At 40.6% G+C, this 22,473-nt stretch overlaps 1 protein-coding gene across 8 annotated transcripts; it reads left to right on the top strand.

The window, feature by feature from the left end:
- The first annotated feature begins 18 nt into the window (after positions 1–18).
- hormad1 (HORMA domain containing 1) lies at positions 19–8,601 on the top strand. 8 transcript variants are annotated; one of them, XM_005739205.2, is made up of 15 exons: positions 19–173; positions 698–732; positions 2,223–2,367; positions 2,477–2,540; positions 3,135–3,171; positions 3,319–3,339; positions 3,538–3,564; positions 3,878–3,945; positions 4,414–4,565; positions 5,332–5,489; positions 5,655–5,699; positions 6,145–6,205; positions 6,442–6,494; positions 7,235–7,318; positions 8,167–8,601. In XM_005739205.2, the coding sequence occupies exons 1-15, from the start codon at positions 95–97 to the stop codon at positions 8,254–8,256; spliced, it is 1,119 nt and encodes a 372-aa protein (XP_005739262.1). In that variant the 5' UTR covers positions 19–94; the 3' UTR covers positions 8,257–8,601. The 8 variants fall into 8 exon arrangements, with proteins under 8 accessions (XP_005739262.1, XP_005739263.1, XP_005739266.1 ...); XM_005739209.2 differs by lacking the exon at positions 19–173 and adding an exon at positions 180–406; XM_005739208.2 differs by lacking the exon at positions 19–173 and adding an exon at positions 180–507.
- The last annotated feature ends 13,872 nt before the right edge of the window (positions 8,602–22,473 follow it).

Below are 22,473 nucleotides of genomic sequence, written 5' to 3'. Positions count from 1 at the left end.
ATACAGTAACCAATAGAAGTGGAGTAATAGCCCTCACGAAGCCAATAAGATTACGTTGAATGTGTCCCGGCTGTGATTGACAACCGGTTGGCCAATGAAATTACAAAGTGAAGACGGAGGCGATGCGGGGGCCGCGCTGCATCAACACAAATCACCACAAAAACATATTTGGGGTAAAACGTTAGTTTTCAGTTAACGTTTGACATATCAAATCAAAGTTATAACAATAAAAAAACAAAACAAAAAGCGGTAGACAAAAGGCTCTGAAGCCCTCTTTGTTTTGAGTTTTTATCTCCCTACTCTGTGATTGGCTCCCTGGTGGTGAACCTGTTGCTGCCATTGATTTCTACAGGTTGCTGCCCGTTAAACATTTAGCGGGAACCTTTATAATAGCTAACACCAAAAGGTTAGCTTTTATTTCCTAGTTCCCCAGAACGACTGTACCGTGTGTTTCTGGTTATTGTTCCCATGTAATTACAAGAGCATAATCTATAGAATAACTTCACGGTAGGTCAAAGTAGTGTGCTAGAGACAAGTTAAGTAGAGGGCTACATCAGCTAGAAACTAGAAGGTCAGCTAGCTAGTTGCGATTTACAGTAAGTACAGTTTTCTGAGTAGACTCCTATCTGTCCTCAAATTTTCTCTCTTTGCTTTGCTTTTTTTATTTTTTTTATTTTGTTGTTATTTTTCACCAAAGGTATGGCGTGTGCACAGCAAGTGAGAACATCACAGGTAGAATACATTACTCATATGATTTTATTGTGATGTAATCCTGCAAACACTAAATTGCTTAGCTAGCAGGCAGTTTCCTTTTTTTTCTTTTTTTTCCAACGGCAGTTTTTAGTTTTGTAAAAAGTAGTTATTGTATTAACAATGGATCACTATTAGTGCAAGAGCCAAGGCGTCAACATTATTGAAATAATGTGGAATCACCTGCAGTAGCAGTGTGTTTGGGATTATTGTTATGCTGAAAGATAAGACAGAAACACAACACAGTATATTAACTTAGTAATAAAAAAGAAGAAGAAGAAGTGTATGTGTATTGCACACTGTTATTATTGCAACTTGTTATAAATATAAATATTGTTATTGTTATTGTTATTGTTTTTACCGTTGTTACCTCCCCCCCAAAAAAGTCCAGGGAGGTAGCCAATCAGGTCAGCTATTTGCATTGATTAGGGCTATTGCCCTCTTGTAAAAACTGTCCTTGAGTCTGTGTGCTGTGGTGTAGCTGGAGAACCATACAACAATGCAATATGTCAGCACACTTTCAATGGAGCAGCGGTAGAAGACGGTCAGCAGCTCCTTCTTCAGGTCCATTTTTCTGAGGATTCTCAGAAAAATGAACCTGTTGTCAATCAGATGCTTTCCAGCTGCTACTGCATGGTGGATCAAATCGAATGTTACTTTTTTTGCATTCATAATTACACTTTTGACAAGCTATCCAGCATCACTGACCCCAATCCATAACAGAGCCTCCACTGTGTTTTACGGATGGCTGTAGACACTCAGTGCCGTACCTCTCTCCTGACCTCTGTACATATTAATGTTGATTTGCAACAACATTTTCATATTTGGATTAATAATTTCATTTGAACTGTTATCACTAATCTTCAGTCCAATTCTTTTGTAATGTGGCATACCTCAGCCTTTTCTTGCTATTTCAGTCCGTAAGAATGGCTTCTTAAAAGCCACTATTCTAGTGAGACTATTTCTGATGAGACTTAAGACTTTTAAAGGACATGGTACAGATACTGAAAGCCAATAAAACTGCTGTAGATAGCTTTTAAGGCTTGCCACCTTTGTCCATCACTTTTCCAGTTTTCTAAGATTTCATTGTAACATCACACGGCACACTATGCTGAGATATGAGATATACTAACAGTAGAGTCACTTGGTTTGTGATAAAAGTATTGTTTGTCATGCATGTTTCATAAGTAATTATTTAAGTTGCATCATGGGTGAAATAACATCAGTGATTTTTTTTCCAAATATCAACAGACTTACACAGAAACAAATTGTGACGAATAAAGCTTTGATTGATTGATTGATTGATTGATTGATATTGAGGTCCACAAAGATTAGAAAAATTCTGTTTGTGTATGTATTAAATAAGGTGCTATAGCTGAAACGCAGCTGTTGGAGGGCAGGATTTCTAATAATTGTGTTACCTGTCATGACTAAGCAGTGCTGAGTCTGATTAATTTGTTTCACTCATACAGAGCACTCAGCTGTTTCCTAATCAGATTGCCTCGGAGCAGCAGTCATTGGTTGTTATGAAGAAGCTTCTGGCCATTGCAGTATCTGGCATCACATACCTCAGGGGCATTTTCCCGGGGAAAGCCTATGGGAAAAAATATGTGGAAGGTTAGATTACATATGAACCTAATTTGACTGTACATCCTATTAGCTTTCAAGTTCACTTACCTGGAAAAAGTTCCATAGAACATTCACGCGTTCTATTTTTTCTTTTTAGATCAGCAAGTGATGATCCTCAGAGAGGAGCACAGCTGTCCTGGTGCCACTCAGATTCTTCAGTGGTAAATTACAGCAGCTTGACATTTGCTAGCAAGAGCTGTTTATTAGGGTCACTAAAGCCAAATAGACACCATCTTGCGGAGTCATATCAACTGCTCCATTGTGATGTACCAGTTTTGATTTTGTCTTCCAGTGTTATCCCTTTGACAAAATCTGTTCATAGACAAACCCCTACAGAGGTACTTTATGATAGTTCTCGTTTTAGTAGGTGTCACCAGAACTATGTTTTACCATAGGTAGACAAACAGACCTACAAGGTAAAAATAAGACCATCATATCTTTTGTGGTTGGTCAAAAATTGAACTTGATTGAACTTGGTGATGTTGAAATGATATTCTTGATCTGTTTTCATCAAGAAGATATTTACATGCAGTGAACAAATATAATCTAATTAGTGCAACAGACAATTATGCTTCATAAATAAAACGTTCTAGCTCTTAGGGTCATGGAAAATGAGATGAGAAGTATATTGTTATGTTACACTCAACAGTTTCAAGTGTGTAACAGTGTAAATAAGGGACAGGTTGTTGAAGAAATTAGTTTTTTTAAAATTTCTTTTAAATTTACATTACAATTACAATTTTAATTTCCACCAGGATGCAAGGATGTTTTGATGCCATCGAAAAGAAATACGTAAGTCACATTTGACCTTTATCAGTCAGAAGATTTGTAATGTACACATACGTTAGGGGAGATTTAAAAAAATAAATTGTAATTTCCACTTTTTTTTGTATCAGAGCAACTAATGCAGTCAAAATATTGTTTTTTCTTCCTCACCAGCTTCGGACAGTCATTATATCTGTGAGTATTTTGCTAATACTTGAATGTGTGTTCTTGAATAATGACTCTTTGTATTAAAACCATTTAGGGTCAGCCTGGAAAAGCGAGTGTATCTAACACATGAGCAACTAAATGTCGGAAGAGCTGTAAAGTTTTTATATAATTTAGTCTTATATTCTATGCGGTACTGATGTTTGTCCATTTGGCCTTATTTTTTAGATTTATACCGACCCAGAGAACCCACAGGTAAATATCAGGTTATCTTTTTGCAATATTCACTGTTTAACAATTTGAAGGCTGCTCCAGTCTACAGCCTGCATGCCTAAGTATCTATGGGCAAGATACTGAACCTAAGGTTGCTGTCCCATGTGTTCATTGGGGTATGAATGTGTGTGACCGTTAGATGGAAAGAAACTGGTTGTAGAAAAGAGTTCTTGTATTATTGGGTGAATGAGGCACTTTGAGTAGAGTAGAAAAGTGATATATAAGAAGTGGTCCATTTTCCGTTTACTGTCTCCATAGTGATTACCTATAACATCTGGCATGTCGTCTTTTTCAGAAAGTGACCGAGTTTTACCACTTTAGGATCCAGTACTCTGCAGCAGGGGCACACATGGATTTTGAAAGGTGAGGTGTGTTTATGCTTACAGATTACACTCACGTATGAGAAAGTAACTTGAGTTTCTGTTTTAATTGTTACCTAGTCAATCTTTGAATTTGCCTGTCTTTCTTCGGGCCAGAAGTTGCTTGAAAGTTGGAGAAAAGAAGTGAGGAGCTTAAAGAGTTTTATGTATGAGTAAAACTTAAACCCAAGGTGTTATGTCTGTTATTGTGTCAATAAATCGAAGCCTTGAAAGAGTGATTACTATATCATTGTATCAGCACTGGGCTACAACTGAATTAAAGGGTGGAACTCTTAACATCTCTCCAACTGCATCATCTTTGAAATGTGACTTCAGAGTGACTGGCTTATGTTAGACCACCCCAAGAAACTATATACACTTTACCTGCCAGTGTAATGATTGTCTGGCAGAGCAGCTGAAGTAGCGGGCCCTTTTATGCTCATTTTTCTTCTTGCTTGACTTTCTTGATCAGCAATAACAACATCAAAGTCTCATCAATGTCATGTGGAAACACCAGGAAAGCCATCATCCTGCTGGTGAGGAAGCTCTACACTGTGATGCAGTACCTGGGCCCTCTGCCAGAAAATGTCTACCTCAACATGAAGCTGGCTTACTATGACGATGGTAACACTCACATCAAAATTAATGATTTCTGCAGCATTAATTATATAGAACCCACATTTTTTAAGGCTTTGAACATTTTTATTATTATTTTTTTATTAATTCATTATACCAATCACAATAAAGACTCTTAAATACAGTGTTTTAAGTGGTGCTGCTTGATGTCTCATACGTGCCCCAGCTTTGATCTTTTTTGGCAGTTATTCAACAATGGTGATGTGCTTTTCTGTTTTTTGAAAAGTAGACAAAAAGAGATGAAGGTCTGGGTTTAGATGATTCATACGCAGGAAAAACAGCAAATTTTTCAGTGTGGTGTTACGATTTGCATATTTTCCTCAAATGGTGTCCAAGTGGATATTAACATATTAACAACAGTTCATTAACTTTTTTGGTTTTTTTACTGCCACTAAGTTTCTACACATACTCACACATTATATTAAATATATCTATTCAGCTAATGTAAGTATCTGATCACACAATAACAGTGAGAAACCCAGCCCATGCGCCAGACAGCAGTTGAGAGTACCCAGCCCTCTTGGAGTCACTGGATGGGGTGCTGGAGAGTGCTCCATCCAGAAACTTCATTGTTTCGCAGAGAGACTGTAACACTCATATGGGCAATAACAATGTGACTTGGAAGAACTGCCTGCCCTGACTTTGAATGTGGCATGGTCATTGGTTCAAAACAGGCTGGTCTGCGTATTTGAAAAAGCTGCTGATTTTCCCTTTCACTGTTGCTTCACTCTGTGTTTGCTTTTTTATTTTCCAGTTACTCCTCAGGCATACCAACCACCCGGCTTTAGGGAGGCTGACTGTGACACTATGGAGTTTGAACAGGAACCTGTCAAACTGACCATGGGGGAGGTGGTCAGCCCCTACCATACCTTAAAGTTGGACATGGCAACAGAAAGACACAGGCTAGAGCAGGTTAATTGAGAGAACTGTAAGATAAAGGGATAGAAAGTGATAAAAGACATTAAAACGCATATAAAGGTTTTTGTCTTTCTTTTTCACGAGGTTTATGTTAAATGTGCAGCTTTTTCACATTAGCCCTTCTGAGAGCTCAATAAGGCATATTCTTTAATTATTCAGGTGGAGGAAAAGTGGGTCTTGAAGATAGATGAAGAAGATGCCCAGGTCAGTGGACAAATACTTGGTTTTTTTAGCCCATTAAGTGATTTATGTTGTTTACAGTATTATTTATCCTGCGTAATAGCACATTATCATTTTAGACACAATAGTCTTTACAATGGCTAAAAAAGCATTGCTAAATGTGTTTTATTTACATAACCCTGGTAAATCAACATGATGTGTATAACTCGTTGTCATTTTTATAGCAGATTTTACAAATTTTCCTGCTTTTTTTCCTCGAAAATGTGCTCTACATATTCATTTTATGTTAGAATGAAGTATGTTCTTGAGATCATTGTCCAATGCACTGAATAGCTTCACTACTAACATACAAAGTGGGAAGTACCTAAATGATGCAAAAACCAGTGAGTCAGTGTCAGCATTTTGTCATTGTGGTAAGTTTTGACATTTTCCAGTCATGATGTTCAGTAAAGCTGTTGTAACCCTATAGAGTGAAGACCCTAAATGTGTGGAGGAGGCTCAAAAGGAGAACATAATCCTGGAGAACACTGGTAAAAATCTGTAAACATAAAACAGTCTAAAACAAAGCAATAACTGAAAGTCTCCCATCTTATTTTGTTAAACTTATTTTCAGGATGTCTCAGTTAATAAACTGAAAAATCTTAAACTGAAAGATGTAGAATAAATATTATTGCTAGACTCTGTTAGTAGTCTTGACTAAATATGATAATAATAACTCAAGCTGAACTAAAACAATCTTAAGGTATTTGTGTTTTATGAATTCTAGAGGTGCAGGTGAGCTGTCATGAGGAGATCAGTACTTGTGAGGAAGTCACAGAGGTATGTGTGACTCACTGATGATGCTCAACACATTGTGAACAGGTGACATTTAAAAATATATGACGACTTGGCCGTTAAAATGCACTATATCTGTTACATATGCCTGTGGTTTGTAGCTTTGTTGTTGTTTGTTGCATCGACTCAAAATATAAAAGCCAAACCAAAGAAAAACTTCTTTTGAGAAGTTATAGGAGAAATTATAATATTTTGTATCTGAGCATTCTGAATATTGATATTCTAGCGTTTTTTGGGAGCTGAAACTAAAAAAGTGTTTCAAGAACTGTTTTGTAAAATTGATTGGTTAACTGATGTGGAGGTTTATGGCGAGGTGAGGCTTATCCCCTAATGTTTCCATGACAGATAGAAAAAATAAAAATAAAGATCTGGATTTGATTCCAAATGTTGATCTTGTAGCTGTTCATCGAAACTCTTACTATGAGGTCCAAAGAGATACAAGTTAAGGAAACCATTTATGAGACTCAATAAAAGGAATGAAACAGTTAATGCATTATTTTTGTGAATCCTTGAGTTAAAGCTGAAAGTCTGCACTATTTACAAAAAAACAGTGTTATTATCCAGAAATGTGGGGGGTTAACTTTGCCTTCCAGAGGGCTATAAATGCTAATACTAAAAAGTTAAGGACCTCTAATCTGTTCAAAACGCAAAAATGCTGACGGCAGCCGAGTGCCTCAAGTGTACTTAATAATCACTGGCTTTAAGGATCATCTCTCCTCTGTCAGATGGACACTCTGGTGAAGAAGACTTCTTATATGGAGGTGGGGACGAAAAGGACCAGGAGTGGAAGGATCATCAAGCCAACTATGGTCAGTCTAACATTTAAAACCTATTAGCTACAGGTCCTCGCCTCACTCTATTACAGCTTGACAACCCCCTCCACACTAAAACACTTTGTAACTGTGCAGAAATTGAAATTGTACTTATGAAGCTCTCTAGAGTTTGTAACATTTTGAACAGTGGAAGACTAGTTGCCTTTTTTAAGGCAGCAATTACTATATTATCATGTAAACCTGATGTCTTAATCAGGCACATCTTTGAAATATATAATAGATATGGGCCCAATAAGGTCATCTCTGCTCATCTCTCTGGATGTAATGGTCTTCAAGCACAAAAAGTAAGCACAAAATCAGGCATGAAAATGGTCATGTAGCTGCTTAAGTAGCATTGCTAACATCTTCTGTAATTCTGTAATAATGAAAACTCTTTTTATTATACAGACTTTTGTAGATTTTGCAAGGTTGGAAAAGTAAAGTGTGTTTCTCTACGTTTGTCAGCAGGAGACAAACCTAAGCATGCATGGGCAACAAACAGACTGTAGTTAAATAAATGAAAATAATTTGGTAGTTTATCCAAAACTACTACCTGTTGTCAAAAGAAATGTAAATGTGGGTGGAAACATGTCCTCACATGACCTATCACTCGGTTCGTAAAAACACGATTTGATTCGTTTGATAATACTGCAGTATTCGTGCATAACCAAGATGTGTTCTGCAGATTTAGGATTAATAAGTGGAAAATGCGTAGGAACCGTTTGTTCCACAGATGAGTCAACACTGGTCGCTTTGGTTTCTCAGAGTGGGATGGTGCCTGTCAGTAGACACATAAAGCCGTGCTTTACTAAATGTCAAATGCATGTTTCTTCTGCTGTTTTCAGGCTTCTCAGTTTCCCACCAGTCAGGAAACGCCGTCCACCGACTTGCCTACGAAGAAACGTAAGTTTAGCGAGCCTAAAGAACGCTACTGACATCACAGCCTACTGTTAATCCAGCAGTGATGTTTTTTCTTTTTTGAATTTCGATTTTGATCACAAGTTCCACAGTTTGATTTTTAGAACGTGTTACTGACTTTTTTTGGCGATGTTTCAGAAACATTTTGAGGTTGTGCCATTACTGTCCGATGGTTAGGTTTGTTGTTTGAATGACATAGTGATCTGAAATACATTGTTAAATGATGTTCATCAGTAATGTTGGAATACCTATGCCCAAAACAGTGTTTGTTACTTTTTAATGGTTGTTTGTTTTATTGTAACCATTATATATGGCCTATGTATAAATCAGTTTGCAAACTTTAATTAAATAGAAAGAGGGCATCAAAGTGTAACCTGTGTTTTCAACTTGTTAGTGGAAAGGAGGACAAGGTACTACAAATTTGGCTGTAAATTATAAAAATGAGTTTTTACACGTAGATATTTTTGCTGTATTTCTAAGTTTGTGCATTTATTTGCTCCATAGTGTAAGGGTTTATACATTTTCCACTGGAGTGACAGAGCTCCAGTTTAATGAAATATGCAGCACTACCTGCTGTGTCAATATCTTATGAATAAAATAGGGCATTTTAATTTTTTCAGATGATACATTTTTCATTATTAGGTGTCATAAAAACACTGTGGTCATTTCTTGATTTGGGAAAAGATGATGTACTCAACCACTAAAGCTTAAGCACTGAACACTTTCAACCCATCTCTGAAAGAATGTTTAAAAAAACCCTGCCTGCCTCTTGGAAAAACAAAACCTTAGTCTTTGAATAGACCCTGAAATGCCACCATTTGCATGCGAGGTGCCTTAAATGAAGCTGTTAAGTGAAAGTGGATTATATCTGTACACAGTGACCTTTGGGCCCAGATAAGGGCCCATCAGCAGCCTCCCGCCCTGCAAGCTGTGTGTTTTTAATCTATTGTTTTTCCCAGAGAGAGGGACATTTGCTGATAGACTGCCTTAACCCACTGCAGATCAATACTGCAGGAAGCCTTTGTGATGCATATCCAAGCAGCCTGCCCCCTCTCCCCACGTCTGCAGCAGGCCAGAGTGGAGAAAGAGAGACTCCATCAAATCAGCCCTCACTTCCTAACTCAGGCATTGTCTTGGTCGTCACATTTATTTCATAGTCTTTGTGTTTTATGGGCATTTCTGAAAACAGAGAAGCATAAAGCAGAATGGACTGGGAAATCCATGGTGGACAATACCCACTCACCGATGCGTTGGTGCTCTTTATGAGCTGTGAAATGAATCCGGGTTACCTAACCTCTCAGCCCGACTTTAGTGCCCTTTTCAGCATTTTTATTATTTTAACAGCAGGAGATTCTCTTGCTGTTGATAAGTGATGAAATGCCTTGACAACAAAGGCTTCTTTACAGGTGTTTTCATGTATTGTTGATAAACAGTATCTCAGTTATAGTAGAGATATTGTTACAAAGAAAAAATGCCTCAAGGCCTGGAAAATAAAATGGCCTGACAAATAAAAATATTGAGAAATTATCTTGTGTGGCACTCAAAGGGGTTAACCTCTGGTGATTCAAGACTTTAATGCTTAGAGACGCAGACACTGTTCACATTTTTGTTAAAATGTAAGAATGATATAAGGCCATGCTTTAAGGGTTGGTCAGTGTTCCTGTTAGGCACGTTCCAAATATCTAATGATAAAGGGTGGAAAAGAAATCTAAATTGCATTTTTACTTAGATATCAGATGAAACCATCAATCCTTCATTTGATCCTGGGACTCTACATCATTTCTGTACACACACGTCCCACAGAAATGAATTCTGAAATTAAATTCAGAGACACACGTCCAGTGGCCAGTGTTAACAGATCAATCACCTGGTCAAACAGCAGGAGGGGCCCACCGGACGGCTCTGCAAACCAATCACAAATGTGGGTTCGGATTGTCTAAGTCGATAGCTCTGGTCCATGGCTGCTTATGTACGGTCAAGGCAAGACACACTGACAGGCTGATGGACAGACAGCCGCAGTCCATCCCAGGGCTCCATATAGATTAAAGCCAGCTTCTGTGGGCCTATAGTGGCGTTGCAGTGATTGTGCCTGCAGGGCCTATAGGCCCCAAGGGGAGGCTGGGCTTTACAGCAATGGGGGAGGAGCACAGGATGGAGTGGACATCCAGCCCAGGGACCGTGACCCTTTTGACCTTGCCAGAAGGGCAGCAAATGTTTCCGAGCTGATTAGCGCTTCCCCAGCAGAGTGCCCTGCTCACAGTTAACCCCTTGGAATCAGATAGTTGGCAGAGATATTGGATGAAATCCAGAAAACATGTCATTCACGTATCTTCTGGAAAACCACATAAAACAGTGAACCATATCTCAATGTATTCTTGATCACTATAATTAATGTTACTATTAATACTATTACTATTGCTTCGCAGTATTTTTTCTTTGCCTTATTTTACTGCCTTTCACCGATTCTCCTAGAAAATTTTGAACTTTGAATTTCCGAATTTGAAAGAGAGTTGCAAACAAGACTTTCCAGACAGTTTTATTGGTTAATATGATTAAAAATGTATCTTAATATATATTATTGAAATAATTCCTTCTGCATAACAAGTAGAAACTCACGTGCATTCTGTTAAAGCAAAGCAATTTTATAAAATGTAAGATAAAAAGACATTAAAACAAATTAAAGAAACTGAAACAATTAAAAATGCAGATCACTTTGATTTTAAAGTGTTACAAATAGATATAAATAAGCAAATACTCAAAACAACTTTACAAGATGTAAAAAACAACAACAACAGCCTTAATTTAAAAATGTATTAGAGTTGCACATGTTTACATGAATCTCATGTTCATTCTCCCACAGTCTGAAGTAATCCAGTAAAAGGACGAGATGTCCTTTTCCTGTTTTCCTTATGTGTGGCAGAAGGGCAGCGTTGCTGGGTAAACACTGCCCTTCTGCCATAAATAAGATAAACATTACATGTACAGTGCGGTGGAAAGGATCATCCAATAATAATTTAATCTGATAAATGATAGTATGTAACAACATTGAAAAAGTTACATATAACCAGGTAACCATATAGACCAACAGTCTCACCATAAAAAGAGTGGACAAATTTAAAAGCAGGAATGATGTATGCTGAATGTCCACAAGGGGGTGATAAGTAGCCATGGACTCTGCTGTACGTATGAGGCCTACATAGATAACTCTGTGCCCTGTGTCTTGGCAGAAAAGCATCTTCTCTCTTATGCACGCCTTAATCAGCTCATGCAGTTTTGCTGCCACACTGTAGACGATTTAAAAAGCATGCGATCCTACTGAACAGCCAGCACAAGGCTATTCAACTTGTCTTTTGAGAGATACTGCAGTGGAGTCAACAGTATTGATCCAAATAAGGAATAATAAAAGGAGGGGAGGATGAGAGCAGGTGGTAGTGGGCCAGCAGATTCAGGGATTTAGTTGCACACCGTGTTTGTATGGTCAGCGCTGCTGAGCAGCGAGGGGACCAGTACCTACTTGAAACAGATGCTCAAAGCAGTGGGATGTGCCCCCATTGTGATCAGAGTGGACAGCTGAATTGTTTATCACCAAAGGGTCCTTTTCTTCAGTGGAAGACCCGTGCACAATGGAGCCCCCACCGTACTGACATACTGAGGATTTCTGCAGGGTGAAGCATAGAGGTGGGGGGTGAGTAGTTTGTGTGCATTGAGTAATAGGGGGTTTGTAGGGTGAGCCTCTGCCCGTACCCCCTTTTTTCTTTCACTGTGCTCAGATGGACCTCTCTGTGGCCCCCCATCTACTCCATAAAGCCCCCCTAAAGCTACCGCAGGGCAGGGGTTTAAATGTCACGCTTGGCCATCAGAGCGCCCAGCCCCCGGCTCGTGTCTCCTGGGGGAAGCACGCCAAGAGACAGGGTGAGGGAGAGAGGAAAGCTTAGGAGAGGGAGACACTTGCCCTTGCCCCATTGTCCATTATGATAGGCGTGAGCTGGTAACTGACTCCAAATCAAGTGTATCCTCTCACCACGTGCCCTAGCCGTGTCCTGCTTCTGCTCAAACACAAAGGCCCTCTGTGTTTTTATTTTTTCAGCCATCCATAGGTGAATAGCTGCTTTGGTCATGGTATGTCTGAACGAGCAGCTTAAAGGAGGCTGCAGAGTCTAAATTCAGCTGGCCAACGGACTGAATGATAAACACAGTTTGTCACCCCGAGATGCTCGAGATCCATCCACATTGCACTCTGGTGAGCTCTAACATAGCAAAAATCAATGCTAACTTTTTGCGTTCAGTCACACAAGAGGGACTTCAAAACGTTAAAGTGAGTGGAGGGGGTGTGGGGTGACAAAGTGTCAAGCTGAAATACAAGTACAGGACGAAATATACGAGCTGCTGGCCAACTTTATCCCGGCCCAAGGTCCTGGCCCATACCTTATACACACACAAGATTGAGTGTTTTATGTATCTATTTGTTCTAAATAGTGGCACACTTGACCTTGAGGCAAGATGTGTGTGGTTGCAGCTTGGCCCGGGAATCATCCCTCCTGTCAGAGACGGGAGGGAGTGACCTTGAACTGCCGAGGCACAGGCGTAGCTGAGTGCACAAACTCATTTAACTCCTGGGTTTGTTATCGACATGCTGTAATCGTTAACATTATGGATGATGAATAACTACTGACTGCCTTATACCTACGCAATATGTTGCCGTGCCATGCAGACTTGGACCAGCTAGGGGCCCACAGTGGCATTCGTGATGGTCAGGTGACTAAAGGCCCACATCACTTAGAGGTGTTTTTCTACCCACTTACAGCGACAGCTCATCAGGAGAGCCAGCAAAGCACACCAAGGTGCTTAAGGACATAGATCACTTCTGCGCTTTATGCTTTTCTCTCATATAAATGTATATATATATATATAATTATTTATTTATTTATTTATTTTTTAGCACACATACCCCGATGTGTACTCAGGAACACTTAACCTCTAGCATTGGCTGTTCAGGCATCTGCAGTAGATTTTTTTTTCTCTGAGTCTGTATTGATCGTTCTAAATGGTTGAATTTACTGTAGTTTCTGAAAAAACTCAGAAAACAGACAAAGAAATTATGGTCAACATTGCCACAGCTGGGGGCATGAATTTTACATTTTTAAGCAAGTTAATTAATGTAGAAGTCATTTGTGAAATGAGCACAGAATAAAAACACTATAGAACATTGAGTTCATTTTTTTTTAGAGCTGGAGTGATAGCATTGTGGTCTCTGATCACCAGATGTTCACAGGAACTAAAGTAAAAAACGAAAAGTTCCTTTGGGCATTCTTATTTGCATCTCCCCCGCATCTGATGAATTTATCTTAATTTTGAATTAGATTAAAAGATCAGCCAGACACAATTCTGAAGTAAGTCTGTCAATATTTTAACCTGTTAACAAGCTATAAGGACAAAAAAAGCAGATGTCAATTTTAGGCGAGGATGCTCTACATTAAAACAGAATCTAAAATATTCTTTCAATAAAAATTCTAGAAGCAATCAATCAACAATAGTCTCTCGTAGTCTATCAATATGTCAATATGTTTGTTTAAAAAACAAAGAAGAAAACACCTTTTTCAGAAAAATAGACCCGTTCACTTAAAATCAGCAAGTGGAGCAAAACAAAAAATACATAAATAAAACAAAAACCCCAACAAAACAGCTGCTATTTCAATGAGAATAGAATCTTTTGTGTGTCACACATTATTCAGAACAACATATGTATTTGTCAAGCATTTTAAGAGGTAAACGTTGCTCTTTCTTGCATCACATACATATTGTGTAGTGCTCAAATGTCATGTGTTTGAGTAAGAATAATCTCATTTCAAGCCCTAATTATGATTGCAGGTTTGTTCTGGTACATTTCACAATAACTTTTATCAAAATTAAATAAAAAATGTACTACATGATGCAATACCTTGTGCAAAAAACATAAAAAAAAATTGTGCTAAAAATTTCTGAAATTGTACTTGTCAAACTCACTGTACAGTGAAATACCAAATGCAAAACCAGGTCACTGCTGTCAGGCAGCTTTTCACAAGTTGCTCAGAAGTTTTCTGTGGCACTGAATGCACATTTCATATACAATAACTCAGTTTTAACACTAAGCCCTCAGTTTGACCACACACAATCTGCCAGAGGATACAAGAAAAAGTTTGGGATTTTTTCTTCTCTCTCTCTGTGGCCTTAGGAGTTTGACTTTTGCCCTGCCAGTGTTTTCCTGCTCTCCAGGCTTTGAGAGCTTTTCATCTCACCAAGGTGCAAGGGCAGCCACTTCTCTCCACTCCCAGCCCCTTCCCTCCCGTCCAACATGGACGTACACATGCGGATTTCCAATTCAGCTATAGTGTGAGATTAGCAGCTCCACCACCCCAAGGCTGGCTTAAGACAGGAGGGCAGACATCCAGCAGTGTTGGTGGGATGCATGCGGGGGAGCAGATCCCACAAGACTTGTTTGAGGCCACTGTGGATTCGACGGATGAATCCTCAAAACACTCATGTGGTTGTTTAGGCTGAGCTGTGTTCTGAAGTGTCAATTTGTTGTCAACTTGATGACCTCACTTATAGCTAACTCTCCACTGCGTGGGGAAAAGACATTTAAAGATGTGTTATGTTGAAGAAAGCTATTTGATCTGTGGGCTTTTTTTGTTTTCTTTACTACAAAAACCAATAAAGCTGCGCGATTTTTGTTTTTAATTATTGAGGTAATGAATTGATCCATATAACATGATCATGCACGCCGCCTTATTGTTGTATAGGCACAATGGTGCTGTAGGCGCTCTTTTTTTTTTTTTTACAAAATTTAACATATTTTCTGATATGTTTCTAATTGTGCCAGATGAACTGTAGCAAACCAGATCAGGAAACAAAACATGCGTAAAAGAATGGTAAAAGTTTTCAATAAATGCACACAAAGGTAGTAATTTTAATATACTTTTTTTTTTGTTTATTGAACTTACCCTGCACCCTTAAGAACAAAATAGACCTTATTTATTTGACAGTATTACCATGACCTGCAATTGCACATTATTCTGAAATGCTTTTGGCAAAATTCAGCAGACTTACATGGAGATCTATATTAGTCAAAAAGTGATAGGACACCCAGGCCATTTGGCCACAAACCTCCTGCAAAACCCATCAGATGGAGCAGGCATCCGGTAGCAATAGCACCCATTACAACTGACCCGTAACATGTGGCCCAACTACAACTAAATTGTGGCTGAATTATTGATACAGTGGCGTCGGCCGCTTTGCAAGTGGGGGCATGAAAGGAAGCCAACATGGGAATGGTCTGCTAATTTTATATGGGAGCCTCAGGGCACATTCCTACCACTGAAGACCAAACATATTGACATATGTGTGTAGGGGAGAGACTGTATATAAGTGCAACTTGGTTCGAAAGGAGAAAAATGGACAATATGACCCTCCATATAGGCTCAACCTCATCCACATGTATTAAGTCTTCAATTTTTTTTGTAAATATGGCTATAAAATGTGAAACTTTAAGAGGTGAAGTGGTGCATGAAAGGAGAACTTGACTGGTGGAGTAAAAATATATGCAATGTCCTTTACACTTTTGCTCTCCTGCTTTTCAGATTTCTTCCTAAACTCATTACATCTAAACTGCCTGTTTCACATTCATTTGTCAGTGTAATATCAATACTGTACTGAGAAATGGTGAGTTGAATGATGAGTGATGTATGGGATCATGTCATTTAGAAGGGTGGGCCAAGGGGGGGTGTGGGCTGTTTGTAGCTAAGCCAAGGTGGTTGACCATCAGTGAGCTGGCCGGCTAATTTCTCCAGAAGTGCCAAAAGCCTTTGTGTTCTCAGTGCACTTTTATTTCCACCTTTCTTGGAATTGTGATGACCGTGCCTCGGGGCGACAGAGACACCTTGAGGAGTGCCCACCTTTAAATTTACTGCTCCATGACTTCAACCATGACCCCTCGCTTGAGGGATCCCTCAGGCGAGATTTAAACGAGCTCCCCCAGGTCTGCAGAGGCTCCTCTATTCATCGTCACGTTTTTAAAGACATGAATTGGACCTCTCTGATGGTTGATAGTAAAACTTAATTTAAATGAAAAAAGATTTCAGTAAATTGAAATAAAAAACATGCGGGTAAATGCAGCATGACACGTATGTGAAAATAGTCTGCCAGAGAGAAGTAAAAGGTAGAATTTGAAGTGACTGTGACAGAAGGACAGGAGGAATGTTGCAGTTTTCTACAACTTTCTGTCTTTCTTGTTTGCTTGCTTATTTGTTTTGGTAGGAATTTTCAGTTTCCTTAATACAAATACAGCTCCACAGTATTTACATTTCATCAGACTCCAGGCATTTTTCGCTTGATTTGATTTTTATTTCAACTCATCTTTCCTATTAAATATGATCGCTTACATTTTTACATTTCTGCCTCTCTCTCTCTCTATGCCGTTTTTTTTTTTTTTGCTATTATGGAGGGCGAATGGTGAGAAAACCATACAATATACAGGCTATTGATCCACGCCCATCACTGCAGAAAAAAAGTCGGTACAGGGGGTGGGGGAACGTAGGGGGACTGGACACAGCGATCGATAACCTACTCTATCAGCCGTTTCCATGGCAACCGGTCGAGCAAGGACAGAGGGTTGCCATGCATTTTGCACCTGTCTATTTCCTATACCTATCGTGATAATGAAAATGTCAGAAAAACGAATGCAAAGGTGAGAAGGGGCTCCTATCTGGTGTCAACTTTCACAATTAAAAAAATTACATAAAGGTTAAAAGCTTGCTGGAAATCAGTGGTGAAAAATGGCAGTGAGGATAGTGGTTCTGTGGAGATTTAGGTGACCCTCCTTATGGGGGTTGAAGGACGCTCGAAGGCAAAGTAGGTTGCGGCATGTTGAGTACAAATCCAGGTTCCTTGTTCTGTGTTATTTTCAGAAGAAGATGTACAAATGACAGTTTGAAAATGGCAATTGTTTCCTGACACTGGAGACTTGGCCTCTTTTGTTGTTGACCCCAATTTGGAGGTCGAGCAGGCATGATCAATGTGGTGGTCATTAGCTCGCCATGAGCAACTGTAGACGCAACAGCAGAGAATTATGGCGTGGTAGATACTGAAAAGGACTGAGAAGTGAAGACAGGCAGGAGGGTGGGAGTGGTGCTGTGGCCAAGGTTAGCCCGAGCTTTCTTCAGATCAAAACCCAGCAGGCTGAGCCAGACAGACTGTCAGGAGAACTTGACACCCAGGCGATCACTGAGTCTCTGTCTTTCTGACCATCGCAGGCACTGAACTTCTAACCCCGATTGAACCACAGGCTCCAGAGCCATGGCGCTGAGATGGGTTAGCCCTTAGAGAAGGGAATAGATATCATGATCTAGGGCCCATGTCGATCATATACTGTATTGATCGCCAATTGCAACTACTGCTGAAAATGCAGGATTGAGAAGGAGAGAGCGAGCAAGAGACAGAGTGGGAGGGAAGGCAATCAGCTGTGGCTTCTTGCTACGCTCAGTGCTCCTGTTTCTGGCTGTTGCGGTTGCTGACATTGCTGCATAGGAGGAGATGGTGGTTCCTGAGAGTGTTGTATGAAATGCATACGGCTCGTGCATTTCTTTGAAGACTGCCCTGTTTTACAAGTGTATTCTGGTATTTTCATTGAGGGAGAAGTCATGAATGACAAATCACAAACTGCTGCGGATTTGCTTGAATGACAGCATAGAGAAACTCGAGCGTGAGCACAGCATGCTGGTGTGTAGAAGGCAGCACTGCTGTGGACAACACAGCGGTTGTCCTCTAGCACCAGAGGCATTCTGTGTTTTGTGAGCTGTGACAGCGAACTATTGACAGGCACGTGGCTCAACACTGTTGTTCAGGGACCACTGGCTACTGAGCTGACCTTTGACACCCCATCCATGCGCTAGCCTTCATTGTTAGGGGTAGAGGAAGTGGGAGTAAAGGGGAAATAGATGACCCTTGGGCTCCAAATGTTTGGATCCTCCTTCCCCCACAGCTTCACCCCTCCCATCCCAACACTATCCATCCCTCCCCCTTGCCTTACCCCTCTTCCCCCACACACTCCACCTTATGCCGATCAATGACAGTTTCATGTGGCTTCTCTGGGCTTGCAGTGACGTGTGTCCTATTGATTTATCGACATTACTCCAGGCAAGCAAACCCAGAAGCCCCCTCTCTCAGTAGGCAGCCAGGCTCCAACCCAGCAGAGGCGTACCTCCCTCTGCGCCGGGTGAGCCCGTGCCAAGTCATCCAACTGTACCAGTATCTGGAAGCAGCAGCGCATTAGTTGCATACAACTGAACAGTATTCTAGTGTGACTGCATGTGTGCGTATGTCACTGAGAATGCTTTTAAGCATCACCCCTCCCTTTCCCAGTCTAGTTTCAGCCTGTCCCCCCTCTTCTCCTCTGCCCTCCATGAGACATGTAATAGGGACAATGAGTGAGACACCCTGGCACTCACAAATGCATTTACTGTCGCCTCCAATTTCCAGAGGCGACTATTCCACTTTTATGGTTAAAAGGTTCTTTTCTTTCGTCCGTGTCAATGTCATGCCTATGTGGTCATCATCCTTGTGGCTATTGCTCTCATCTCCCCTTTTTGCTGTCTTTTACTGAGGGGGGAGGCTCAGACCAGCCCACCCTTTTACACTCTTCCCCACCCCCCTGACTCTCCTGTGTCCAGTGAAAGGCCAGTGTATTCAGGGAGGGGAGGGTAAGAGGGCATCTGGACACTCCCTGTGGCCTGGCTAGCCGGTGATGTGGGGGGTTTTCAGAGGGGAGGTGATCCAACACCATTAGGCTAGGACTGTGGCGATGGCAGCTGGCCCCAAAAAAAAGGAAGAGGAGGGGGGTCAGGGGCAGCTAAGAGATCAGTGACCTGGCCACAGTGTCCAGCTGGGGGGGTCATTTCACAGTCCACCTCCAGCCACGTGCTGGATGACCATCTGGGGATCTGGCAAACCCCACAACAGAGGTAGAATCATCTTCTTAGTTGCAGAGATGGACAACAACAAAAGTCAAGAAATCTGTCAGCCTAATCCGGAGTGAGGTGGGAGGGAGCACTGCAGCTGCCTGTTGTTGTTTAGTATTAAGTGTGCAGAACTACTTTTTAATGCAATAGGGTTGAATGTTTGCACTTCCAAGAACTTTAGTCTTTGCGAATAAATGCAAATAGATTATTTACTGCTTGAAGTGTTACTTGTTTTTCAATATATTTTTCTGATTTTCTTAACAAAGGAATTTCAGATATGAGTTTTATCAGTATCATACATTTCCAGACACCACAAATAACTTGCATTGTCTAGTTTCCAAAAATTTTGTTTTTCATCCCAATAGAAACGAACAAAAAGCAGCAAAACTTCGCATCAAAATAGCTCCAACCATTCTACGTTTTGAAATTAATTATTCTTTCATTTGATGCGACATTCATGAGTTTACATTGTCACAATTAGTAAAGATAACTATAGTTCAGATATCTTTGAGAAACGGGAGGTGTCACACAGGACCCCAGATGGACCACCGGATTCTCTTTTAGCTAAGCTGCTCAGTTTGATGACTCTGATCAGAGAGCAGCAGATGAGCACCGGTTTCTTGTCATTTCTAACCTGACCCCTCCTTCTTTGTCTCCACCCCTTCTGTCTTCTGCTTCCAAGCTCTGTCCTCCCCCATCTTTTCATCGTCTTCTCCTTCTCCCAGAGCCCTCTGTCTTCGAACTGTTTAAGGTGATCGAATTTTCCCCATCCTCCCAACGTGGTCGGAGGGGATCAAAGGTTGCTGACCCCAGTCTGATTGTAAAGATTTCTGTGAGGAAACTCCATCATAAATAGAAGTCCTGCTAAACAGATCTGACCTTCTAGATGTTTTTATGAGCTTAAAAAAAATCACATTTTTTGATTTTAGTGGGGACCTTGTAATCCCTTTAACATTTATCATTGTTCTGCTAATGAAAGTGATCTTTGTGTTCATGTCTGATAGGCTTCTAATTAGATTCACATAGACCCATGTGGAAATGATCCAAAAGATGAGCCAAGGGAGTATTGGAGTGGTGGAGTTATTGCTCTCAGAAACACCAAAGTGCCACAATGTGCTGAAAGAAATTCATAAATGTGGTGGCGGAGTGGGGTGAGCTGCAACTGTGCACCAATGTAATCTTTGGTCAGCACTTCTTCACGGCCAATACCATGAAAGGAGAGAAATGCTCCTCTGAAATTTGATTAATTGCTGTCTCTCCGCCTCTCAATCCAAACATTGGTGGAAATGGAGGCCAGTTGACAGGACAGATACATCAGCCTCGGGACCTGCAAGCCCCTGGCAAGCAGAGGCATTTCTTATCCTGTAACAGGATATCCACGTACACTGAGGTGTGGAAAAGTGAGAACTGCATCGTCTTCATTTGGCCATAACAAGGGAGAGAGGGAGGAAGATTGTGAGGAGGGAAGGTATGGGGAGGAGGGGGGACAGCCAGCCAGCCAGGCAGGCAGGCAGCTCTCTAGGTTGGGCTGAGGCGTATCGATTGATTTCCCAATAGCCTCTGGTCCATGAGCAGCGAACTCTGGCCCCGGTTGCTAGGTGACCACACCATCCAAGATGGAGAGCGGGGTGATGAAGGGTGACAGCAGCTCTGAGGGTCAGTGGGGCCACTGGTCATTCTGCAGCCCCTCTGGGACACTCCGGACATGCAGATAATGCAATGAAATTGGACCTCAGCTTGCAGCGAAACTCGGGCAAAGCAGAAATATAGAAAAACAATATCAGAGCACAGTGTTGTTGTGTGGCATATTTGTTGTGCTCGGCTGTGATCGATGCTCGGTCAACATGTACTGTATCATTGCACGCACGTTGCCATATGCACGTTTATGACATACATTAAAACAGAGTACAATTGGAAAGCAGCTGTTAGATCAGTTTTTTATGAGGTTTCAGGTTTCACGTCACAGCATCTTCTGCAAAAATAGATTCCCTGAAAAATATTTATGGCACCCGTGTGATTTCAAAACGGCCGTTGACCATATATGAAAATATTGATTTGGAAAACAAAGGGCTATTCAGATAGTCATTGTCTAAAACATATTGCCTAAATTTGAAAATGGAGGTTATTGTCTTCTTGCAGTCACAGTAAAAGTACACCACAGTTCTCATTACAGAGCCAAAGCAATTTACTGAAATGTACAATTTACAAGCAGAAGAGGTCGAGAAATTTATTGTCATGGTTCTGCCAATATAAATATGCAGCACAGAGTTCCTTTTGTCCGGAGTGAAATTTTTTATGCATTGTCGTTGTAGGCTTAAATGCAGTTTATAATATAAAGTGCTTTTCCTTTCTGCAGACTGATTATAGGCGTGCAAGTAGAATGTTTTACAGCTTTTTATTCCAACTGTGGTTTATGATAAGACATCTTACATGAACATGTGTTTTTACTTATATAGTCTTCTGTTTTAAATAATCAGTCAGCGAAAGCTTCAATTTAAAAGCATTATAAATCTTCGTCAAATGCAGGCTACACACAAATGGCAAACAGTACAAAAGAAAAATACTGTAAACATGAACTGACCATAATCTATATCACATATTCCACAATGATACATGATACCGTAACGCTTTTCTACATATCGATTGTTCCACTGCGCGAGTGAAAAATGATATGGAGGTAAAAGAGAAGAAGAAGAAGAAGCAGAAGTAGGAGGAGGAGGAAAAGAAGAAGCACGGGGGGTGGAGGGGTGGGGGGATAAACTGGGAGACAAATGTAAAAGGATCTACCTCACACTGTAAGCTTTGCACTGAGACAGAAGTTACCAGAAGGCAAAAAAGCAGCACAGAAGGGGGTGGGAGGTTTGTGTGTGTACTTGTGTGTGTGTGTCGGGGTGAGGGTCATGGGGAGAAACCCATTCAGTCAGCCCTGAAAGGCCACCTTGCATTCTTGCAGTTGCCTGTGTTGTTCCTGTATGAAGGATTTCCCTTCATCCTGTGCCATGCCTCTAATGTCCTCCTCAGAAGGAGCCTGAGTTTTTTCATGTCTGTTGGAGTTCCATATCCTGAGGAGGGAGGACTTATGTGTCTTTGTGTGCGCGCTTGTGTATTTTCCTTCCTGCTATCTATTAATAATATTGGGGAGAGAGACAGGGAGATAGAAGTGGATGTTTGCTTTGGTATAAGGCGAGATGTTTCTCTGTTTGCAGCCCTAAGCTGTGTGAGTATTCAGCTCTTAAATATTCC

Source organism: Pundamilia nyererei, unplaced genomic scaffold (assembly GCF_000239375.1).
Source record: "Pundamilia nyererei isolate P.nyererei 1_Seehausen unplaced genomic scaffold, PunNye1.0 scaffold00090, whole genome shotgun sequence".
Classification (NCBI taxonomy): domain Eukaryota; kingdom Metazoa; phylum Chordata; class Actinopteri; order Cichliformes; family Cichlidae; genus Pundamilia; species Pundamilia nyererei.
Note: the sequence above shows the minus strand (reverse complement) of the source record. Positions and strands in the feature narration are given on the sequence as shown.